The following is a 22,124-nucleotide window of genomic DNA, read 5'->3' on the forward strand; positions in this document are numbered from 1 at the left end:
CAGCACTGAGATAGCTCTTGCCAAAGTCATGAATGATGTCCTCTGTGACTGGCCTTGGAGCGCTATCCCTCTTCCTCAACATTTGATACAGCCGACCCCACCATCCTTCTTCATCTCCTTCTGTTGTCTAGCTCCTTGGGACTGGCCTTTTGTGGTTCCACTTCTACTTTCTGAACATAGTGCACGCATCTCCAGTAACGATCTCTCTTCAAGCTGCTGCATTGGTGCCATGGAGCTCCCAACGATCTATCTCGTCCCCTCCAATTCTTCATTTATATGCTGCCTCTGTGACCTCTCTCGACTCCTCAACCACCTCCATACAATCAGACTGCCTGACTGAAATCATGGACAATTCGCAACTTCCTTCAACTGAACATTGAGAAGACCGAAGACATTGCTATTGGCCCCATCATAAATTCTACTATCTTGTGATGGGCACCACCAACTCCCTGGCTATTTTCTCAGGCTGGACCAGACTGCTCAAAACCTTGGTGTTAGACCTAGATCTGAGCTTTAAACCCAACATCCTGTCCACCACTAGATTGCCATTTCTGCAACATCCCCTGCCTCTGAACCTATATCGGCCCCTCTTACTCTGAAAGCTTTGCCCACACTTGGATGAATTTAGTATTCAGGGTGAGAGATATTCATGTTCGGGAAACAAATATTTCTGATGGGCAGTGCTAGCATTTCGTAGTCATGTATCAGATATGACAGTCAGCTACAAAGTAAAGCTCCTTGTACTCTGCTTCAATAATTTATCAAACTGCAATTTCAAAAATGCACAAAACTGAATATTTCCACTTCCCACATAAGCCACCTTTCTGATTGAGATTAACTATTACGTAGTTTAGTGTTGCAGACTAGCTCCCGCTAACAACAGGCATGACACTGTCCAAGCTCACCACATTCGGATATGTACAGCCAGTAGAATGAGAAGACTTCAATTTTATCAGGCTGGGCTGCATTCAAACGTAGCCTCAGAAGTAAAAGAACTGCGTGTGTGAACAGCACTTAACTTTCCAGAATGGTTTTTGTTTGATATGCTATTGGTCCTTTATTTAAAAAAAAATCTTGATTTTATTTTCTCTTATTTGAAATAGCCAATTCAAAGAAAATATATTGACATGTCATTATGGCAATAAGGTGGATGTTTGTATCCTGTCCTTGGTTGTTTACATATGTTTGTTTCCCTTGCAAATTGTCTCCCAGGTTCTGAATTGCAAGTGCTTATTATATAAATCCTGTGATCTGAGCCAAGCCCTTACAATGAAGATCTCTTGTTATCAACAACTACACAAGCAGCTACGACTCTTGCTAATATTGTCCTGTCAAACCCATTTACTTCACACAGTGTAAGCAGCACCTGACAGAATATATTTTCTGGTAAGACAGGGAGCCCCACGGGCTGAGACACTGGCTTTGGAAGCTAAGCTTCATCAGCTGCTTTGTCACCTGGAAATTTCTAGCTTTCTGCAATTCCACTGAGCATGTTATTCTGGATAGAGTCTGAGACTCTCTGTTTAACACATATTTGCATCAGCTACTTTTTAGAAGGGGTTCCAGTTGTGTATTTTCAGAACAATACAAGATTTTTTAAAAATTGATTTTGGACTATTTGGCATCAATACATTTTAATTGATTTGCCCCTATTAACCTTTTACCCCTATTGCCTTTCAGAAGGCATTCTGGACACTCTTTTGTACAATTTAAAGTCTAATCTTTGAGCACTATATAGATATGTCCCTTTTAGTTTTTAAAAAAAAACTATAATTCTAATGCTTGGGCTTTTATCGAAGCCCTCAATCATACTGCTGATTATATTAATTATAAATGCAACACGTAGATATTTGAAGGGCCAGGGCAAATACGAAGGCTTTATAAAATTCTTAACTGCACCCACAGCAGAATAGAGAGGAAGGATCTGGTGGATGTTGACTGTTTACAAATATAGGCAGTTTATATGTATTTGAATTAGGTGGTTTTAAGTTGTCAATAACAGACAATAAAAATGTCAGCTAGCTATTAATGAAACCTCCAGAAATATTAACACACATAGGTTTTTAAATAATTCTGAGCTCAAGTACTAAATGTAATATGGTTTGTTTCTTTTTAAGCTTGTTTATAAAGTGACTCATAGCGCACTTGTGGCTAAACTCTTGAAAATTTTCAAAATGTAGCTTTCTACAGAACTAGAATCAAACCTTACTGCTCTGCAGAAGTGCACATGACTATTGACTCGGTTAGTGTGCTGAAGATGCTGTATATTTAGTGCTGTTTTCCCTTTTTAAAAAAAAATAATTTATCCACAAAAAAAACTTCAGGCATGTCTGTTTTTGTATTTTTGTAGAAAATGTATGGATTATTTGGCCAACATAACTGCAAGCAAAAAATAAAATAATACTTCGATTGAAATAGTGTATGAAAATTTTAAAATATAAAAAGCTCAAGGACACAAAACCACAATTTAAAAAAAAGTCCTGTTATCTCATGCAATTAAATATGTCTAAATCAATGAAACTTATTTGTTGAGCATGCTAATTGCAGTCCAAATTTATTCAGTTTATCATATCACTATCTAACATAACCTGTGTGAAAAATTGTTTGACACATGACAACATCTGAAATGCAAAATAATTCAAGTAGCAATAGATTTTTAAAAAAAATTACAAGAAAAATAATGTTTTCTCCTCATTTTTACCCTTTTGTGACTTTGTGGAACGTGTGTGTGGATAGTGCAAGACAGCAGACACTTCCCTGGCCACTGCCAGTGCTGCTTTGTTGCTGGCTGTTGAAGTGGAAGAGTGGAACTTCTAATCTATTTACCCTTGTCAGTTGGGCACTCCTCTCTGCTTGATGCTCCCCATGACAGCTCAACCAAGGGTCTTAAGTTATGAGGAAAGATTGAGGAAATTGGGTTTGCTCTCTGTTTTTCAAAAAAAGACACTCACTGTAAACTTCATAAAAGAGACTTGAAGAAAAGCTACTGGGCAGAATGTGCTATGAGTTAAAGAAAAATATCCCATCAGTATAGATAACTGGATGATAGTGGAAGATTAGGCACCCTGCACATGCTGAGACTGCACACTCTGAATTCTGCTCATTAAGTCATAACTTCGGACAAGAATATCAAGTCCAAGACCAAGCTTTTGGGAGAGGCTGAGGCCTTCAAGTAAAAACTTTAATGAAGGCATTAAAAGACACGAGATAATTAAATGGATGTATTTAATCATGTTGTGAAATGTGTTTTTTTGTAATATTGTTTGAATCCTTATTTTGGATATTAGAAATTTTAGTACTAAAGAAATTGGCTGAAAAGAATTTTCAGAAAGCATTGACTGATTTGTGGGAACCCAGTGGCTAGATTTGTGCAATCTCAATTTCAGTTTTTATCTCCATTTGTGCAGTATATTTTAACTATAAAATAGCAGCTATTATGCCTCACGCAGTGTGACACCTTTAACATTGAAAATACTTATTACAGTACCAAGTACAGGAATGACAGGTACTGCTGGTACTTATAAGTTTTCAATGAAACGTGTGCCCTCTGCACTATATTTAATATATAAATAAATTAATTTTCAAATTTAAATTTCATCTATTTGGTTTCATTTTCTGTTTAAGATTTCATTGGGGTATGAGGAAAGACTGGAGAAACTTGGTCTTTTCCTCCATGAACAGATCAACTGAGTGGTGACATGAAGATCTGAGATAGTAAACAGTATGGAAAAGGTGGATCTGGAAAATTGTTTCATACTAAATTGAGAGAGCAAGATAAGTGGGTATAAGCTCAAACTAGTGAAATCAAATTTGGAATAGATGTTGGGAAGTTGTCTGCACAGAGTGATCAAGACTTGGAGTGGACTTCCAGATTTGGAAGTGCAGGCACAAACCTGGGATTCATTGAAGAAACAATTGGATTCAGTGATAGGAGGACTGTAGGGTCTTTCTGGATATATGAGCTTAGATGGCTTTCCTCATCCATATTTATCTTGTAAAAAGCAATTTTTTTAATGAATGTCCATGATCTATATAATGCATATATGAGCATTAATTATTATATGCAAGTATATATGTTTGCAAAATAAGCTTTTAGACATGCATTATCCTAAGTAATATACTTTATAAAGGCCATGTAAAATTTGTATTTTAATATTGATATATATTATAGACATAGATGCACCATCACTGTCAGCTATTTAGAAATAAAAGCACCTTTTGTAGCATTCTTGATCATTTTTGTATAGAATAGTATGAATTCAAGAATGCGACACAAGATGTTGCTATGATTTCTAAACAGTTAATCACCTCAGCTGGCTGCTGTGCTCAAGCCTGCAGTATAGTCTTCTGCTAGATTGACCAAACTAATGTTTAAAGTAAGTCCTCTTTTAAATGTTTTGTATCTCTATGCAGTACATTCTTTTGTCTTATTTTTTAGATACAATCTTTTTGAAAACTTGAATTGGAAATATGTGATTTAATCTGAAAGCAGGTGTCAATATATGAATATGTGGGAATTAAACATTCTTTCAAGCAGTTACTTTGCATAAGACAAATTAAGGGGTGATCTATCATGTAGTCACTAGTCTTTTTCGTTACCAACTGTAAATGAGACTTTCTATTGAAAATTGAATATTTTTCCAATTTCAAATAAAATAAGGTTTGATCGATAAATATTGCTGTACTTTGAGTTTCTGAGGTCATTTACTTTCCTGCAGATAACTGTGGAACTATATATTGAAACTAATTTCCAACTTAACTTTCCTGCAAATCACCAATGCTAAGCTATGCATTTTAAGTAAATTCATAGCAGTTTTGTGACGAGGTAATTTGAGTGGTAATAAAAGAAACTGCAAATGCTAGAATGCTCTGAATTAAAATTTTTTAAATGTTGGAAATACACAGCAGGTCCGTCAGCATCTATGAAGAAAAAAGGCAAACAGTTCAGGTTTAAAATCCTTCCTCAGGAATCAAAACGTTTACCCGTCTTTTCTGTTTGCAGATGTTAACAGACCTGTCTTGCATTTTAAAAAAATTTAATAATAGTATGTTTAAAAAATATCGTGTAGATAAAACATAATAGGAATTTGTTTCAAAAAATGCGTAACATTAATGTTCAGATATTTTGTCTTTATGTTGTATTTTGTGTGATATTATAATTTCTATGCACTTTCAACTTAGTACTGAAACATTATTGATATTCTTCTGAATTATTCATGGCCTTCCTTAACCATGAGCAATTAGTCATTAAGGCACTCACATGGCCTATCCAGTTCCATGTATGATGCTTAGCCTCTGGATTTTTTGAATGTTGCCCTTGATTTAACCACCAGAGGATGCTCACAAATAAGTGTTCAGTTATCAGTGTTAGACCTATATTTTAAAGTTTGGAAGAAAAACAAAATCCGCAAGAAGATATTCTAATTGTTCTAAAAGGAAGAAAATCAAGAATTTGGTTTCAATTAAACAACTTGGTTTTTAAAATTGCAAAATCTTTGAGAAATCTTGCAGACAATTGTGGGGATTTGGGGCAGGAGGGTAAATCAATTTTCCTGTTTTCAACTGACCAATGTTCTCACATCTGGGAATTAGTTTCAGTTGAGACCTATCTCTTGGGTGTCTTCAAATCAAAGTGGGAGAGGTAAGAGTCTAAATTTTAGAACGAATTCAGTCTACTCTCTTTCACTATATACGAGAAACTTAAATTACTTTGTGTTACAGTTCCTGTTTGTTTCTGATGAGGGATATAAATAGTGAAATGATGATGATGATGCAGCATTTTGAATTTCTATTATGGGTAGGGCTGGAGTTTCATTCCCACAAATTTCTGCAAGGCAGGTTCCTAATTTTAGTTGTGCCACTGTGGAAAGATGCTGAACACACTTAACAATCAGGAAGACAGTACCGCATCTCCTGGCAACCAGATCAAGAACAGTACTGCCAGAAACCTGGGAGCAGGTCACCTGCCTCTGCGCTCAGTTGGGGATGTTGCATGTCATGGGGAGGAAGAGCAAAAAACAAATTAATTATAAATGAATAGCAAGCATGCAAACGTGTGATCGTACTGAGCATAAACTTATGAGATATGCATTTGTCTTGAGCGTACTGCTCTTGTGAACACTTTCATGTTATGCGCAGAATATCTTTTGCTAAAATTTGTAAAACACATGTCACTCTTCATTATTGTCTGATTCACAGGTTCCTTCAGGCTGCACAGACTCTTGTCTAGCTAACTATTTCATTCCTTTTAAGATGGTAGACTGATATTTAACTTACTGCTGAAGTCCTTCAAAGTACTTATTGATTTTTTTCCCCTCATGGTAATTATATCTAGCTCGAATGACATTTCAGATAGTTCTGTTATTGGCTATCATAAAATGAATCTGCTTTTAATTGATTTCACTTTAACAAAACCTGTTTGTATGGTCCTATGAGCTATTGCTCTTCCGCTGTTACGCATATGATTGCCAGCAGCACAATCTGCTCACCTGTGCTATCATCTACTGATACAACTTTGGGAACTTCTTCATATGAAGGGAGATTGGAGAGCTAGATGGGGGTGCTTGTTGGTTTTTGAATGGCTTCATAATCTACTTATACTAGCTCTAAACAAACCAGGCACTGGATAAACCATATATATTTAATCTTTTTAAATTCCATGTAGTTTTGGCTAAAGTTCAATCCTAAATACCAGTTGCCCATGCATATAAAATTTAGATAACATTTTGGGGAATAGCTGCCATAGCTATTTACTTAATACAGTTGGGTATAATGTGTGTCCTTACTTCGCTATTAACTGCTTTGGTGTTTCATCTTTCAGGTGGTGTGCCAATGTTTATCGGCTATACCTTCCAGAATCCAGTGTTGTGATATCTTACAAAGTGCCATCTGTAAACATCTGGTGAGTCCAATAACTAGTTGAATCATTATGGATGGAACACCGACGTGCTTGGGAAAACGCCTCTCTTTTGCTTTTTGTTCCTCCTCCATCCAAAAAATGCTTTTAACGACATTCCTCCATATAGAGAGTGAGGGCCATGCGTGGGTGAACACGGGACTTGGGGAAGATTGGGGGCGCAATTGTAGGCCTCGATTTGCTGCTACATCAGACAGAAGAGATACAAACAAGGGTGGCACAGTGTGCTGAGCTGGTCTATGTCGACGTTTATGCTCCACACGAACCTCCTCCCTCCCTATCAGCATACTCTTCTATTCTTTTCTCCCTCGTGCTTATCTAGCTTCCCCTTAAGTGCATCTGTATTATTTGCCTCAACTGCTCCTTGTGGCAGACCATTCCACATTCTTACCACTCTTTGGGTAAAGAAGTTTCACCTGAATTCCTTATTGGATTTATTAGTGACTATTTTATATTTATGACCTCTAGTTTTGGACTCCCCCACAAGTGGAAGCATTTTCTCTACGTCTACCCTATCAAACCCTTTCATTATCTTAAAGACCCATATGAGGTCACCCCTTAGCTTTCTCTTTTCTAGAGAAAAAACCCCATCCTGTTCAGCTTTACCTGATAAGTATATCCTCTCAGTTCTGGTATCATCCTTTTGAATCTTTTTTTCACCCTCTCCCATGTCTCTATATCCTTTCTACAATATGGAGACCAGAACTGTGCACAGTACTTCAAATGTGGTCTAATCAAGGTTCTATTCAAGTTTAACATAACTTCTCTGCTTTTCAATTCTATCCCTCTAGAAATGAACCCCGGTGCTTGATTTAACTTTTTTTATGGCCTTATTAACCTGCGTCGCTACATTGTGATTTTTGTATCTGTACCCCGAGATCCCATTGCTCCTCTGTCCCATTCAGATTCTTATTATTCAAGTATTATGTGGCCGCCTTATTCTTCCTACCAAATGTACCATCTCACACTTATATTAAAATTCATTTGCCAATTACACACCCATTCTGCAAGTTTTGTTGGACTTCTCACACTGGATGAGAAAGGAGTCCTGTACACAATGTAAAAACTCCATTCCCTTTTCTCCTTTCGCTACCTCTTCCCAGTTTATTTGGGGGTAGTTGAAATCTCCCAGGATTATTATTGGGTGTTTTTTACTCATCTCATAGATTTGTCAACATATTTCATTCTCCACTTAACCTTCCACTATTAGTTGGTCTGTAGAATATATCTATTAACTTCTTTCCCTTTTTTCTATTGCCATTATGTTGTCTCTAATTAGTACAGCTACCCTACCACCTTTCTTCCTTCCCTATCCTTTCTAAATACGTTATATCCTGCTGGGCTTTATAAATAGAGGCATAGAGTACAAAAGTATGGAAGACATGATGAACCTTTATAAAACACTGGTTCGACCACAACTGGAGTATTGGTCCAGTTCTGGGCACCGCACTTTAGGAAAGATGTGAAGGCCTTAGAGAGGTTGCAGAAAAGATTTACTAGAATGATTGCAGGGAAGAGGGACTTTAGTTACTTGGATAGACTGAAGAAGCTGGGGTTGTTCTCCTTGGAATAGAGAAGGTTAAGAGGAGATTTGATAGAGGTATTCAAAATCATGAAGGGTCGAGACAATAGATAGAGAGAAACTGTTCCCATTGGCGGAAGGGTCAAGAACCAGCGGACAGAGATTTAAGGTGATTGGCAAAAGAACCAAAGGTGACGTGAGGAAAAACTTTTTTACGCAGCGAGTGATTACGATCTGGAATGCACTGCCAGGGGTGGTGATGGTGGAGGTAGATTCAATCATGGCTTTCAAAAGGGAACTGGATAAGTACTTGAAAGGAAAAAAATTGCAGGGCTACAGGGATAGGGCAGGGGAGTGGGACTAGCTGGATTGCTGTTGCATTGAGCTGGCATGGACTCAATGGGCCTAATGGCCTCCTTCTGTGCTGTAACCATTCTATGATTCTATGAATATTTAACTGCCAGTCCTGATCCTTATGTAGCCATGTTTGTTATCTCCACTACATCTGGCTCCTTGGAATGAATTATTGCCTCCAGTTCCCCCATTTTGTTTCAGATGCTGTGCACATTGCTGTACAGGCAATTTAATTTGTTTTTAATGATTGTTCCCCTCACTTTATTTTTAACAGTCATTTTGTACTGATGTTCTCCAACTGTGTTGGTTCCCTGACCGTTTATGTTACCCTTATTCCATACTTTGGTCTAACCTTGACTCTCATTTCCTATTTCTTTTTTCTTCAGAGTTATGTTATCTTCACCAGATCCCTCCCCCGTCTTACTAGTCTAAAGTCCTATTGACAGCCCTATTTATCTTTTCCGCTAGGACACTGTCCCATTTCGGTTCAGGTGGAGCCCGTCCCAATGGTACAGCTCTTTCCTGTCCCAGTAGTGATACCAGTGTCCCATGAAATGGAACCCCTCCTTCCCATACCAGTCTTTCAGCTATACAATCACATTCCTGATCTGCCTATCCTTATGCCAATTAGCGTGTGGCTTGGGTAGTAATCCCGAGATTAACACCCGTGAGGTCCTGTTTTTTAATTTAGTTCCTAACTTCTGATATTCCCTAGGCGGGACCTCCTTCCTTTCCTTCCCTAAGTATCGGTCCCACCATGGACCGCAACAACTGGATCTTCCCCCTCCCTTTCCAAGTTCGTCTCCAGTTGCTCTGAGATATCCTTTACCCTTGTCCCAGGTAGGCAACACACCCTCCTGGACTCACGCTCACGACTGCAGAGGGCGCTATCTATCCCCCTAATCGTTGACTCCCCAATGACTACAATGAATACTAATCTGCTTCTTCCCCCCCCCCCCCCCCACCCCCCCACACACTGCCTCCTGCTCCACGGTGCCATGGTTAGCATTCTGGTTGTCTTCCTCCCAGCCTACATCCTCATCCTTACTGGTAAAAAGTACATTGTACCTGTTGGATAGGACCAGTGTCTGCGGGACCTCCTTCTCTACCTCCCCTTGGTTCCTCTTACCCCGCTGACTTATTTGTCGGAGTGTCTCTAACTCACACTCCGGCTCAGAGTCTTGACCTGGAGTGTCTCAAGCCAGAAACATTTACTGCAGATGTGGCAATCCGGGACAGCCATGCTGTCCACAAACTCCCACATATCTCAAACCCGACACACAGCCTGCACGGCCATTTATAATTTACTAAAAATGTATGCATTTATTTATTTGTTAGTATTAATTTAATTCTTGAACTAATAGAAACACTTAAGATTTAGCTTATATTTAGTAGATGGATTAAGCTTGATTTTAATTGAATTAGTAATTAATTAATTCTGAATATTTATTTAATTAATTTCAGTTTATAGTTAGTAAACTAAAGACTTAATTTAATTTCCTCGGGTTCCGCCGCTGTCCCTTCTGTGCTATCACGTCACCTTTTGAGATTTTTCTCTGGGTTTGTTTGTTTAACTACTCTGGTTTCCTGCTCTTTTTAGCTATCACTAACCACTAAAAACACTAACCAATAAACTAAATACTTACTGACTTACCCTCGGCGCTCCTCTGTGACGTCACTTTCTGACTTTGTGCTCGGGGCCTCCGCTCTCGCCGCCCGCTCCTTTTGTGCTCGGGGCCTCCGCTCTCGCCGCCCGCTCCTTTTGTGCTCGGGGCCTCCGCTCTCGCCGCCCGCTCCTTTTGTGCTCGGGGCCTCCGCTCTCGCCGCCCGCTCCTTTTGTGCTCGGGGCCTCCGCTCTCGCCGCCCGCTCCTTTTGTGCTCGGGGCCTCCGCTCTCGCCGCTCGCTCCTTTTGTGCTCGGGGCCTCCGCTCTCGCCGCTCGCTCCTTTTGTGCTCGGGGCCTCCGCTCTCGCCGCTCGCTCCTTTTGTGCTCGGGGCCTCCGCTCTCGCCGCTCGCTCCTTTTGTGCTCGGGGCCTCCGCTCTCGCCGCTCGCTCCTTTTGTGCTCGGGGCCTCCGCTCTCTCCTTTTGTGCTCGGGGCCTCCGCTCTCGCCGCTCGCTCCTTTTGTGCTCGGGGCCTCCGCTCTCTCCTTTTGTGCTCGGGGCCTCCGCTCTCTCCTTTTGTGCTCGGGGCCTCCGCTCTCTCCTTTTGTGCTCGGGGCCTCCGCTCTCTCCTTTTGTGCTCGGGGCCTCCGCTCGCTCCTTTTGTGCTCGGGGCCTCCGCTCTCTCCTTTTGTGCTCGGGGCCTCCGCTCGCTCCTTTTGTGCTCGGGGCCTCCGCTCGCTCCTTTTGTGCTCGGGGCCTCCGCTCGCTCCTTTTGTGCTCGGGGCCTCCGCTCGCTCCTTTTGTGCTCGGGGCCTCCGCTCGCTCCTTTTGTGCTCGGGGCCTCCGCTCGCTCCTTTTGTGCTCGGGGCCTCCGCTCGCTCCTTTTGTGCTCGGGGCCTCCGCTCGCTCCTTTTGTGCTCGGGGCCTCCGCTCGCTCCTTTTGTGCTCGGGGCCTCCGCTCGCTCCTTTTGTGCTCGGGGCCTCCGCTCGCTCCTTTTGTGCTCGGGGCCTCCGCTCGCTCCTTTTGTGCTCGGGGCCTCCGCTCGCTCCTTTTGTGCTCGGGGCCTCCGCTCGCTCCTTTTGTGCTCGGGGCCTCCGCTCGCTCCTTTTGTGCTCGGGGCCTCCGCTCGCTCCTTTTGTGCTCGGGGCCTCCGCCCGCTCCTTTTGTGCTCGGGGCCTCCGCCCGCTCCTTTTGTGCTCGGGGCCTCCGCCCGCTCCTTTTGTGCTCGGGGCCTCCGCCCGCTCCTTTTGTGCTCGGGGCCTCCGCCCGCTCCTTTTGTGCTCGGGGCCTCCGCCCGCTCCTTTTGTGCTCGGGGCCTCCGCCCGCTCCTTTTGTGCTCGGGGCCTCCGCCCGCTCCTTTTGTGCTCGGGGCCTCCGCCCGCTCCTTTTGTGCTCGGGGCCTCCGCCCGCTCCTTTTGTGCTCGGGGCCTCCGCCCGCTCCTTTTGTGCTCGGGGCCTCCGCCCGCTCCTTTTGTGCTCGGGGCCTCCGCCCGCTCCTTTTGTGCTCGGGGCCTCCGCCCGCTCCTTTTGTGCTCGGGGCCTCCGCCCGCTCCTTTTGTGCTCGGGGCCTCCGCCCGCTCCTTTTGTGCTCGGGGCCTCCGCCCGCTCCTTTTGTGCTCGGGGCCTCCGCCCGCTCCTTTTACTCTTGTGTTACCATGCTGATGTGACTGTCCACAACTTCAGACTTGTGGGAAGGCGACAAATCCGGAGAGTTGCCCCAAACTTAGTGCATGGTCAAAGATCGGATGAAAAAGGGAGAGCAAAGAGGGATACTCGAGAACAATCCTAAAGCTTCATGAGTTACTGATGTAAGTCATGGTTACTGGTCTCCTGGACAAGTTTCAATCACCTAGAGGGATTGGAGCGAAACTTTCCAATTTTATTCCTCCTTGTTGGCCTTGAGATTTTGATCTGTTTTCTCACTTCTCCCAGGAGACTATATGGCACCTAGGGGGTAAGGTGTCTTTTGACGTGATGCCTAAGGGACAGAGTGGATTGATCAGCTGGTCTTTTCTAGTCCAACATTTTCGTATGTTCTCTGGTTTTAACCTGGAATGTCATGTATACTTAACTGTCAAAAAGATGATCTTCTGAGAAGCAAGGTTCCAATATTGCCAATTACTGAGAGGTTCTACGGCAATAGATGTAGGGGAGATAATGGAAGGCAGATTGGAAGAAGTGAAGTTTGGGATGGAGGGGGAAATAACAAAAGACAGGACTTTGGAGTTGGCTGAGATGGAGATTGATAGAGGTGGCAAAGGAACTCTACTGCATACCATAATTTCTCAACAGAAAATGTACTGAAGATTTGAATGGGATAAATAATAAAATAGAAAAAAATAATGAAGCAAAGCTTTGAAATGTGATGTGTGGGGACAGCAGATCAGAATCTGAGATAATAGGCTTGTGTTGGCCTTTTTGACTTGAAATTGTGGACCATTGCTATTTCCAACTAATTGAGCTTATTGAGCAATATTCTTCAATGGGTGGCATTTACGGGCAGTAGAACAAGAGGTTATTTCAAAGTGCAGGCTTTTGGCAGTGTTACATCTTTGGGATTTGAGACTCACCTAGGAAAGGGAGTCCTAACTCCCTAGGCATTCAAGAGCTTCATCACTAGCCTCACTGTCTAAATAATGCACCCTGGACAACAAACAGAAAATTTTGGTCTGTGAATTATTTTTAAGCTATGAGAATTATTCTTGTGCCTCGGCATTTACATCTCCAGTTCTTGATAATCCTGTCTCCTTATCACAATTTGTGGGAGCTGACTACAACCTACCTGCCTATCAATGAAGATTTTTTTTTTGATTCAGCCCACTCAGAGGGTTACTTCTTATAACTCTCAATTTGTTGCCACGGTTTGGTAAAAATTTATAACTGCCTCATATATATATTTTATGAAAATAGTATGTTTGGCTTGCTCTCAAGCCTGTTACTGGGGAGATTATAACAGCACTTTGCAGCATATGTGAAACGAAATAGTTTGAGGCAGTGGGTGGCTTTTTAAAAAATAAATGTGTGAGTATATATGTACAATGCCTGGTTTAGAGAGATAGCTTCTGGTCCAAAATGAGATACAACTGATTCATATTTGTCACAGCACAAAACCAGTGAAACTGTTTCTAAAGTTATTTTAGTTGGATAAGGTTATTACATACAGTTTTTGAGTATATTCTTTGTTAATTGGTGATTTTGAAATAGAGATGTAACAAAAAATCCATATTTTTTATTTACATTTATTCTTGATCTTTGATTTTTTTTTACATTTAAGGCCCAAGGAAGTAATAAAGTAAATCCTCGAGTCTATTTTTAGACTGCAGTAAACATTGAGTTACAAAAGCAGCCACGTGCAATCGTGGGCATTTCCGAAATCCTCGGGTCAAAGTTAACATTTTTAGCCTTGAACTGCAGTTAAGTTATACAATCACATTATCATTAATTTATTGGGTTATAGGCAAGTCCATTGGTTTACAGTTACTGAATAAGTGAAATTCCGTTTTCCTTGCATGGAGTTCCCAATTTTTTTTTGAGAACCAAATTCCATGATTCTGGGCATTTTTTTTTTCCTGAGAGTCAAAAACCAGTGCCTTGCCTAAACTATACAAATGTAAGGAATCTTACAACACCAGGTTATAGTCCAACAAATTTATTTTAAAATCACAAGCTTTCGGAGATTATCTCCTTCGTCAGATAATCTCCGAAAGCTTGTGATTTTAAAATAAATTTGTTGGACTATAACCTGGTGTTGTAAGATTCCTTACATTTGTCCACCCCAGTCCATCACCGGCTTCTCCACATCTAAACTATACAAGTAAGTTCCTGTCCCTGATGATCGGGGTCACTGGTTTGTGGTGATTGAACAATTCACATTCCATTTTTATTACATTAAATTTTTGGCTTTTTACCAGTATTTTGGGGATTGTTATGTGCATTTTTGACAATTTTGTTGTGAAACCAATGGCTTTCTTATGAGAGAGAGATACATAACTGTGATACAAGTTTCTCGAAGTAGTATGACAACTCATTGTGCAATATTTGTCAAAGATTGTGGACAAAAATGGAGTAAAGTTGACTCTAGATAAAGGTTTAGATCAGGTTTTCGATTCTCATGCAATCATAAAATTTCATCATATCAAACTGTGAGAGTAGTCACTAACTTTTGGTTGAGGGCCACAATCCCAATCAGTGATTTGCTTGAAGGCCCATCTCATAAGCTCTTGGGGAAGCTGAAGCACATGATTTAGATAGGTAGAAGCCAGGCGACATTAGGAAAATCCTAGATGTGAGATTTTTAGTCATGAATCAGCTGCATACCCAATGCATCAACTTGTACCAGAAAAACAAATGTGGTCAAAGCGGTGCCGATCACATGAGTTAAGATAAGAGCGTAAGAAATAGGAGCAGGAGTAGGCCATACAGTCCCTTGAGCCTGCTCCGCCATTCAATAAGATCATGGCTGATCTTCCACCTCCAATCCACTTTCCCACCCTATCCCCATATCCCTTGATTCCCTTAGTTGCAGGACATCTGTGATTTAATCCCATTTCAATTTTTTACTACCACTGTGTAGCTGCTCTGAGCTATATAATATTCCTTAGTTATTGGAGCAACGAAGTTGTATCTGGTGGCAACTTAAAAAAAAAAGAGCATTCAGCCAATCACCTGGAAGAGATGGTCTCAGACTGGGAGGGTTGGGCATTGGCTGTAGTATAAAAGCAGCTTGTTCAAAACCCCACCAAAAAATTTAAGTTTTTAAAATTGAAACAAATTCTGCTAGCCACGTTTTAATGATTGAAAATATCTAAGAAGAACTGATTATTTTATCAATCATTAAAACTCCACTGGTGGCAGGTGGCCTTGGAGCAAAGCCTGTTGCTTGCCTTTGAGACCATCCATGGAGTTCTGCCTTCCCCAGCTTCACAATATGTAAGGAATCTTACAACACCAGTTTTATTTGGAAAATCACAAGCTTTCGGAGGCTTTCTCCTTCGTCAGGTGAGTGAGAGATTCCATGGAAGGTACTTCACAATAGTGTGAGCAAGCAGTGAAAGCATTGCTTCTGCTTGCAGTACTGTGAAATGATCCATTCTTCAGACCATACAAACATCTCACTCCAGCAAAAGGAAGCAGCCAGAATTCAATGGCACATTGCAGTTGGTAGATTGCAAACCCTGCTTGAAAGTCCAGCCAATTATGGGAGAGGTAGTTGATGGAGACGAGGAGCCCTAAATAGTTGGCGGTAGCTCCTGCATTTTTATCACCGGTGGGGTAGGAATCACGGGACTGAATTGCCACAGTCTAAGTGCCACAACCAAGTTTCGCAAGGCCTTATGGTGAGTACCTGAGTACCAAACCATATGCCATTTACTTCCATTATACTGGATTGAGATCGTATCCTGCAAAATTCCTTAAATTTAAAAAAAAATCATAGATCGTTAAATAAAAAATGAATTTGGTAGGTGCGGGATCGTTTCAGATGAAGACGACCCTTTGGTCCATTTGATCGCATCTTTCCTGAATACCAGACCTACCAAACCCTATTATCCCGTTACAACATCTCTGTTTCTTAATTGGGTCCTCAATAATGTTCATATTATCCACTCCGTGTCTGAGGGTGTCTTTTAATGTCTTTTAACAGAGATAACTCCCATTTTCCAATCACTTTCCAAAGCAACCCTGTAGAATATATGGTAAATTTTGCTTAAACATGTTTTCTTCAAACAACCACATGGGATGCTAAAATAGGGTATTTTACTGGAAATCAAAGGTCTTCTCATTCCTCCTTGTATGTATCTGTTGTTAGCTGAACCATGCACCAGCGCTGATGTCACAGTGCTAAAGAATTGTCAGACAACTTATATCGTCGGCTAAAGGAAAGTGGATGAAAAAGTTGTTTATTTTCATTTTCCAGTGTTTCTGATTAGACTGCTGGCAAATGTTAGGTGTTTGAACAAGAATGTTTATTGCAGAGTAATCATCCGTTTCATAATGTAAACCGTTTTTCAATCATTCCTCAGGTGGGTGTGAGTCTTTTGCCAGACAGCACAGCAGGGTCAATCCTGAAAGCCGTTGGCCAACTCATGGATCCAGCCTTTATTCCCAATGCGTGTTTGTTGAAGTTCCTTGTTGGATGTTGCTACAGCCTCCTTTACTTCATACTAACCTTGGAAAGGAACAGCAGAGGAAATGCACAAAAGAGGTAATTAAAATTCCTTTTGAGTTTTGTGCTCACATTCCTCGATATTCTTTATCTTTGTTGGCTCAGAAGGCCAGTTTGCTCAGGGGTTTTTTTTGTCTCTATTAACTCTTTGTCTGTTCTTACTGCTGAGATGTGTAGAAAAGTATGCACTACATGTATAGAAAACAATTTTTTTTTAAAAAGCCAGTTGTACTGAATTAATTTCACAGCCTGCAACCCAATACGTTGTTTGAGATTTGTTTTTGTTGATCGTTTGCTGAAGATTCATCCTGTGTGAGATCTACTTTTCAATGACTTTGTGTTAAGCCAGATTGATTGGAGAGGCTGTCACTAGATTTTATAGATCATAGTGCTGCACTATTGAAGGCGCTGTCCTTCAGATGCGACATTAAACAGAGGCCCCGTCTGCCCTCCCGGGTGGATGTAAAACATCTCATGGCACTTTTTGAAGAAGAGCCGGGTAGTTCTCCCGTGTCCTGGCTAACATTTATCCCTCAATCAACATCACTAAAACAGATTATTTGTTCATTAATCTCATTGCTGTTTGTGGGACCTTGCTGTGCTGAAATTGGCTGCCACGTTTCCCCACGTTACAATAGTGACTATACGTCAAAGATACTTTGTTGTTGGCTTTGAAGCGCTTTGGGCGGTCCTGAGGTCGTGAAAGGCACTAAATAAATGCTTTCTTTCTATAATCAAAAGAATAATGGAAGATAGAAAAATAATTTTGCATAGAAGGTGGAATTCTTTGTCTCTCACTGTTGCTGAAGCAGAGTCTGTACATTCTTTTAAAAGGGAATTAGGTAGTTGCTTGAAAAATGACTCATTGGGAAATGAGCAGGAAAATCTATTGGACCAGATGGCTGATGTGGAGAAAAACACCAGTTTAGATTTGATGGGCTGAATGACCTGTTTCTCTGCTGTAATAATCTGATTTCAGATACTTTGAGCATCAGTGATATTGGGGTGCTGGCTTTTGTTTCTATTGCAGTTGAGTATTCTATTGTTTTTGAATTTGCTTTTTTATAAAACATGACTTATTTTCTTCTCCTGACTACTGACCTGCATGAGAAATCTTAAAGAAAGACTTTCATTTACATAACTCCTTCCGCAACCTCAGGACCTTGCAAAGTGGTTTACATCCAATGAAGTACTTTTGAAGTGTAGTCACTATTGTAATATGGGGAAACGTGGCAGCCAATTTGTGCTCAGCAAGGTCCCACAAACAGCAATGAGATAATGACTCAATAATCTGTTTTAGTGATGTTGGTTGAGGATTAAATAATGGCCAGCACATCGGGGAGCACTTCCCTGCTCTTCGAATAGTGCCATGGAATGTTTTATGTGCATCTGAGAGGACAGACGGGGCCTCGGTTTGATGGCACCTCCGGCAGTGCAGCACTCCCTCAGTACTGAAGTGTTAGCCTGTATTATTGTATTGCATTACAATTGGCAGCTAACTAAATATTACTAGCAAGGGTTTATATATTAAATTTCACCTCTGTTCAGTCGTCATTTTGTTATCCTGGTAATTTACATTGTTTTCATGGAATCGTAGAAAGTCCGGTGCAAGAGGAACCCATTTGATCCACGGTGTCTGTGCAGTACTGGCTCTCATATTGGAGCTTCCTGTTCTCATAATATTTCGCTACTCATTCCTATATCCTTTCATAGAATCATAGAATGATACAGCACAGAAGGAGGCCATTTGGCCCATTGTGCCTGTGCTGGCTCTTCGAAAGAGCTAGCCAATTAGTCCCACTCCCCTGCTCTTTCCCTATAGCCCTGCAATTTTTCCCCATCAAGTATTTATCCAGTTCCCTTTGAAAGTTACTATTGAATCTGCTTCCACCACCCTTTCAGGCAGTGCATTCCTGATCATAATTTGCTGCGTAAAAATGTTTTTCCGCATGTCGCCTCTGGTTCTTTTACCAATTACCTTAAATCTGTGTCCTCTGGTTACTGACCTTTCTGCTACTGGAAACAGTTTCTCCTTATTTACTCTGTCAAAACCCATCATGATTTTGAACACCTCTATCAAATCTCCCCTTAACCTTCTCTGCTCTAAGGAGACGAACCCCAGTTTCTCTAGTCTCTCCACTGAAGTCTTTCATCCCTGGTACCGTTCCAGTAAACCTCCTCTGCACCCTCTCTAAGGCCTTGACATCCTTCCTAAAGTATGGTGCCCAGAATTGGTCACAATACTCCAGCTGGGGCCTAACCAGTGTTTTATAAAGGTTTAGCATAACTTCCTTGCTTTTGTACTCTATGCCTCTATTTATAAAGCCAAAGATCCCATATGTCTTTTTAAACAGCCTTTTTAACTTGTCCTGCCACCTTCAAAGGCTTGTGTAGGTACTCCACCAGGTCTCTCTGTTCCTGCACCCCCTTTAAAATGGTACCGTTTAGTTTATATTGCCTCTCCTCATTATTCCTGCCAAAATGAATCACTTCACACTTCTCTGCATTAAATTTCATCTGCCATGTGTCTGCCTATTTCACCAGTCCTCCTGAAGGCTGTTACTATCCTCCTCAATGTTACCACATTTCTGAGTTTCATGTCATCTGCAAACTTGGAAATTATGCCCTGTATACCCAAGCCCAGGTCATCATTAATAGATATCAAAAAGAGTGGTGGTCTCAACAGCAACCCCTGGAGCACACCACTGCATACTTTCCTCCAGTCTGAAAAACAACCATTCACCACTGCTCTCTGCTTTCTGTCCCTTAGCCAATTTCGTATCCATGCAGCCACTGCCCCATTAATCCCCTGGGCTTCAATTTTACTGACAAGTATATCTAACGCTTTTTGAAAGTCCATATACACATCAACCGCAGTACCATCGACAACCCTCTCTGTTACTTCATCAAAGAATTCAATCAAGTTAATAAACAAGATTTGATTTTAACAAATCCCTGCTGGCTTTCATTTATTAATCCTTATTTTTCCATGTGCCAATTCATTTTGTCCCAGATTATTGTCTCAAAGTTCCCCCACCACCAATATTAGGCTGACTGGCCTGTAATTGCCAGGTTTATCCCTCGCCCCTTTTTTTCAACAGGGGTGTAACATTTGCAATCCTCAAGTATCTACCTAATTCCCTTTTAAATGTTGCGAATGATTGCTTTGGTAGCCACTTGTATTTGTGTCCATATCTGAATAATTCTTTGTATAAAAAAAAATTCCTCCGAACCTCCACTTTTATGTTTCTAGGACTAATCCTGATTTTATGACCCCTGTTATTGAGCCATTAACCAATGTAAATAATATCTCACTATTTACTCTGAAACCATTTCAGAATTTAAAAAATTTCTCATAGATCCCCCATTAATCTTATGTACTCCAGTGAAAATGGTCCTCGTTTTAGTAACATTCTCATCGGGACTATATTCTTTCATCCTAGTGAATTTACACTGCACTTTTTTCATGGGTCTGATATCCTTTCCATAATGAGGAACCGAAATCAGCACACCACACTAACTACAGCCTAAACAACGTCTCATACGGAGTCCTGTATTTCCTTAATTTGTATTCAATACCCTAAATATAGAACTCCAAATCCCATTTGCCTTTTTATAGCTTTTTCCACCTTTGGTCATACCTTGGAAGGAAAATAAAAAGGAAAAAAAGCTTCCAATGCTGGAAATCTGAAATAAATACAGAATGTGCTGGAAAAACCCAACAGGTTCTGCTTCTGTAAAGAGAAAAGATAGATTATGATTTTTCATATATGTACCCTTCATCAGAACTCAATTGAAAAGGATAGATGGACATTTTAGTAAAAAGAGAACCAACAATCACAGGGGGAGTGGATTAAATGACCTGCAAACTGCTTAATAGAAAATAGTTCGATCATCAGAGAGATAAACCAGATATAAAAAGGACAAAAGAATGTGCAAATAGTAGGAGTTGAAAAGGCACAGGAGAGGTCCATACAAACAAAAGTGTGGAAAAAAATGGAGAGAAAAAAATAAAACAAGCTGTAAATGCAGCAATAATGAAATGAAAAGTACTTTCTGTTAGGCAGCTTGCACGTTATTTGACTCTCACCGTCTCCAATTTGAATACCTGTTGGTTTTCTCCCCCTCCCTTCCTCTTTCTTTTCACTTTTTTTTCCTCCAGCCTTACAAAAATGCCTATCTTTTAGTCTTCGTTTCTGGTGGAGGACGCAAATCTGAAATGCGATAACCAGTCATTTCACTTCAGTAATGCTGTCGGACTTGCTGTATATTTCTCTTTTTATTCCACTCTTGAGGATCTGTTTCTCTGAACTCCTAAGTCTCTGTTCCATTACCCTATTGAGAAGTTTACTTTTTAGCATATTTTTTCATTTTGTTCTTTTCCCCAAGATGCAATACTTCAGATTGATCTATATGCGTTTAGTAGATATCCGCCCGCTCCCTATAATTGTCAATGTTATGCAGTTTCTACGTTCTTCCCTTAGAATGCCAAGATCCCAATTTGGTATTGTCAGTTAATTTTGATACCAGGGCCTCCATGACTATGTTCAGATCATTTATGCATATGGAATAGAGATCCCCAGGCAGATGCTTAGGACACACCAGTCGGTAAATCTGGCCAATCCCAGAAACATCCATTTATTCCTAGTCTATCCTTTATGCCCTTCACTAATGTCTCTATTCAGGTAACCAGTTTACCTTTAAAGCCATGGGCCTTAATTTTCTTAATAAATTTCTTATCAAATGATTTTTGAAAATGAAATATACCACATCTTCATTTTATGTCTATATGTTTGGTAATTTCCTTGAAGAATTTGAATAAATTAGTCAGACATCAGCTGCCTCTAAACAAGTCTGTGCTGACTGATTAGCACATACCTTTCTAAGGGTTTACTAATGTTATCCCTTATGAACTTTAGCAGCTTGCTTACTACTGATGTGAGATTAACTGCTTTATAGTTACATAGCTTACCTCTTTCCCCTTTTTTGAACCGTAGTATATAGCATTCACCCCTCCATCTTTTCCTACAATTCCTATTTCCAGAGAATTTTGGAAAAATATTTAGTTAGTACCTGTGCTATTTCCTTACTAACCTCCCCTGCATTCTGGAATATAGACCACCCAGGCTTGGTGATTTATCAACTTTAATTCTGATTATCTTTTAATAAAGTTTCCTTTTTAATATTGTTATCCTTCTGATATTCCTGCAGTACTTAGGAACATAGGAACAGGAGTAGGCCATTCAGCCCCTCGTGCCTGCTCCGCCATTTGATAAGATCATGGCTGATCTGTGATCTAACTCCATATACCTGCCTTTGGCCCATATCCCTTAATACCTTTGATTGCCAAAAAGCTATCTATCTCCGATTTTAAATTTAGCAATTGAGCTAGTATCAATTGCCGTTTGCGGAAGAGAGTTCCAAACTTCTACCACCCTTCACATCACTCTAAAGAGAGACAATATTTATTGAGCATGTCTGCGATTCTTTTATCCTCCACTGTAAGATTGCCGTCCTCATCTCTACTGATCTTACCCAACAATGTTGGAATAACTGTGTGGAGCC

At 40.7% G+C, this 22,124-nt stretch overlaps 1 protein-coding gene across 2 annotated transcripts in view; it reads left to right on the plus strand.

The window, feature by feature from the left end:
• Positions 1–22,124, plus strand: part of tex10 (testis expressed 10) — a 139,019-nt gene that overhangs the window by 100,615 nt on the left and 16,280 nt on the right. For both annotated transcript variants that reach the window (XM_068004919.1, XM_068004927.1), the window contains exons 12-13: positions 6,821–6,901; positions 16,417–16,598. In XM_068004919.1, the coding sequence (XP_067861020.1) occupies positions 6,821–6,901; positions 16,417–16,598 (263 nt within the window). The remainder of the gene's footprint in view (positions 1–6,820; positions 6,902–16,416; positions 16,599–22,124) is intronic.

The sequence above is a fragment of the Heptranchias perlo genome, chromosome 2, assembly GCF_035084215.1.
Source record: "Heptranchias perlo isolate sHepPer1 chromosome 2, sHepPer1.hap1, whole genome shotgun sequence".
Classification (NCBI taxonomy): domain Eukaryota; kingdom Metazoa; phylum Chordata; class Chondrichthyes; order Hexanchiformes; family Hexanchidae; genus Heptranchias; species Heptranchias perlo.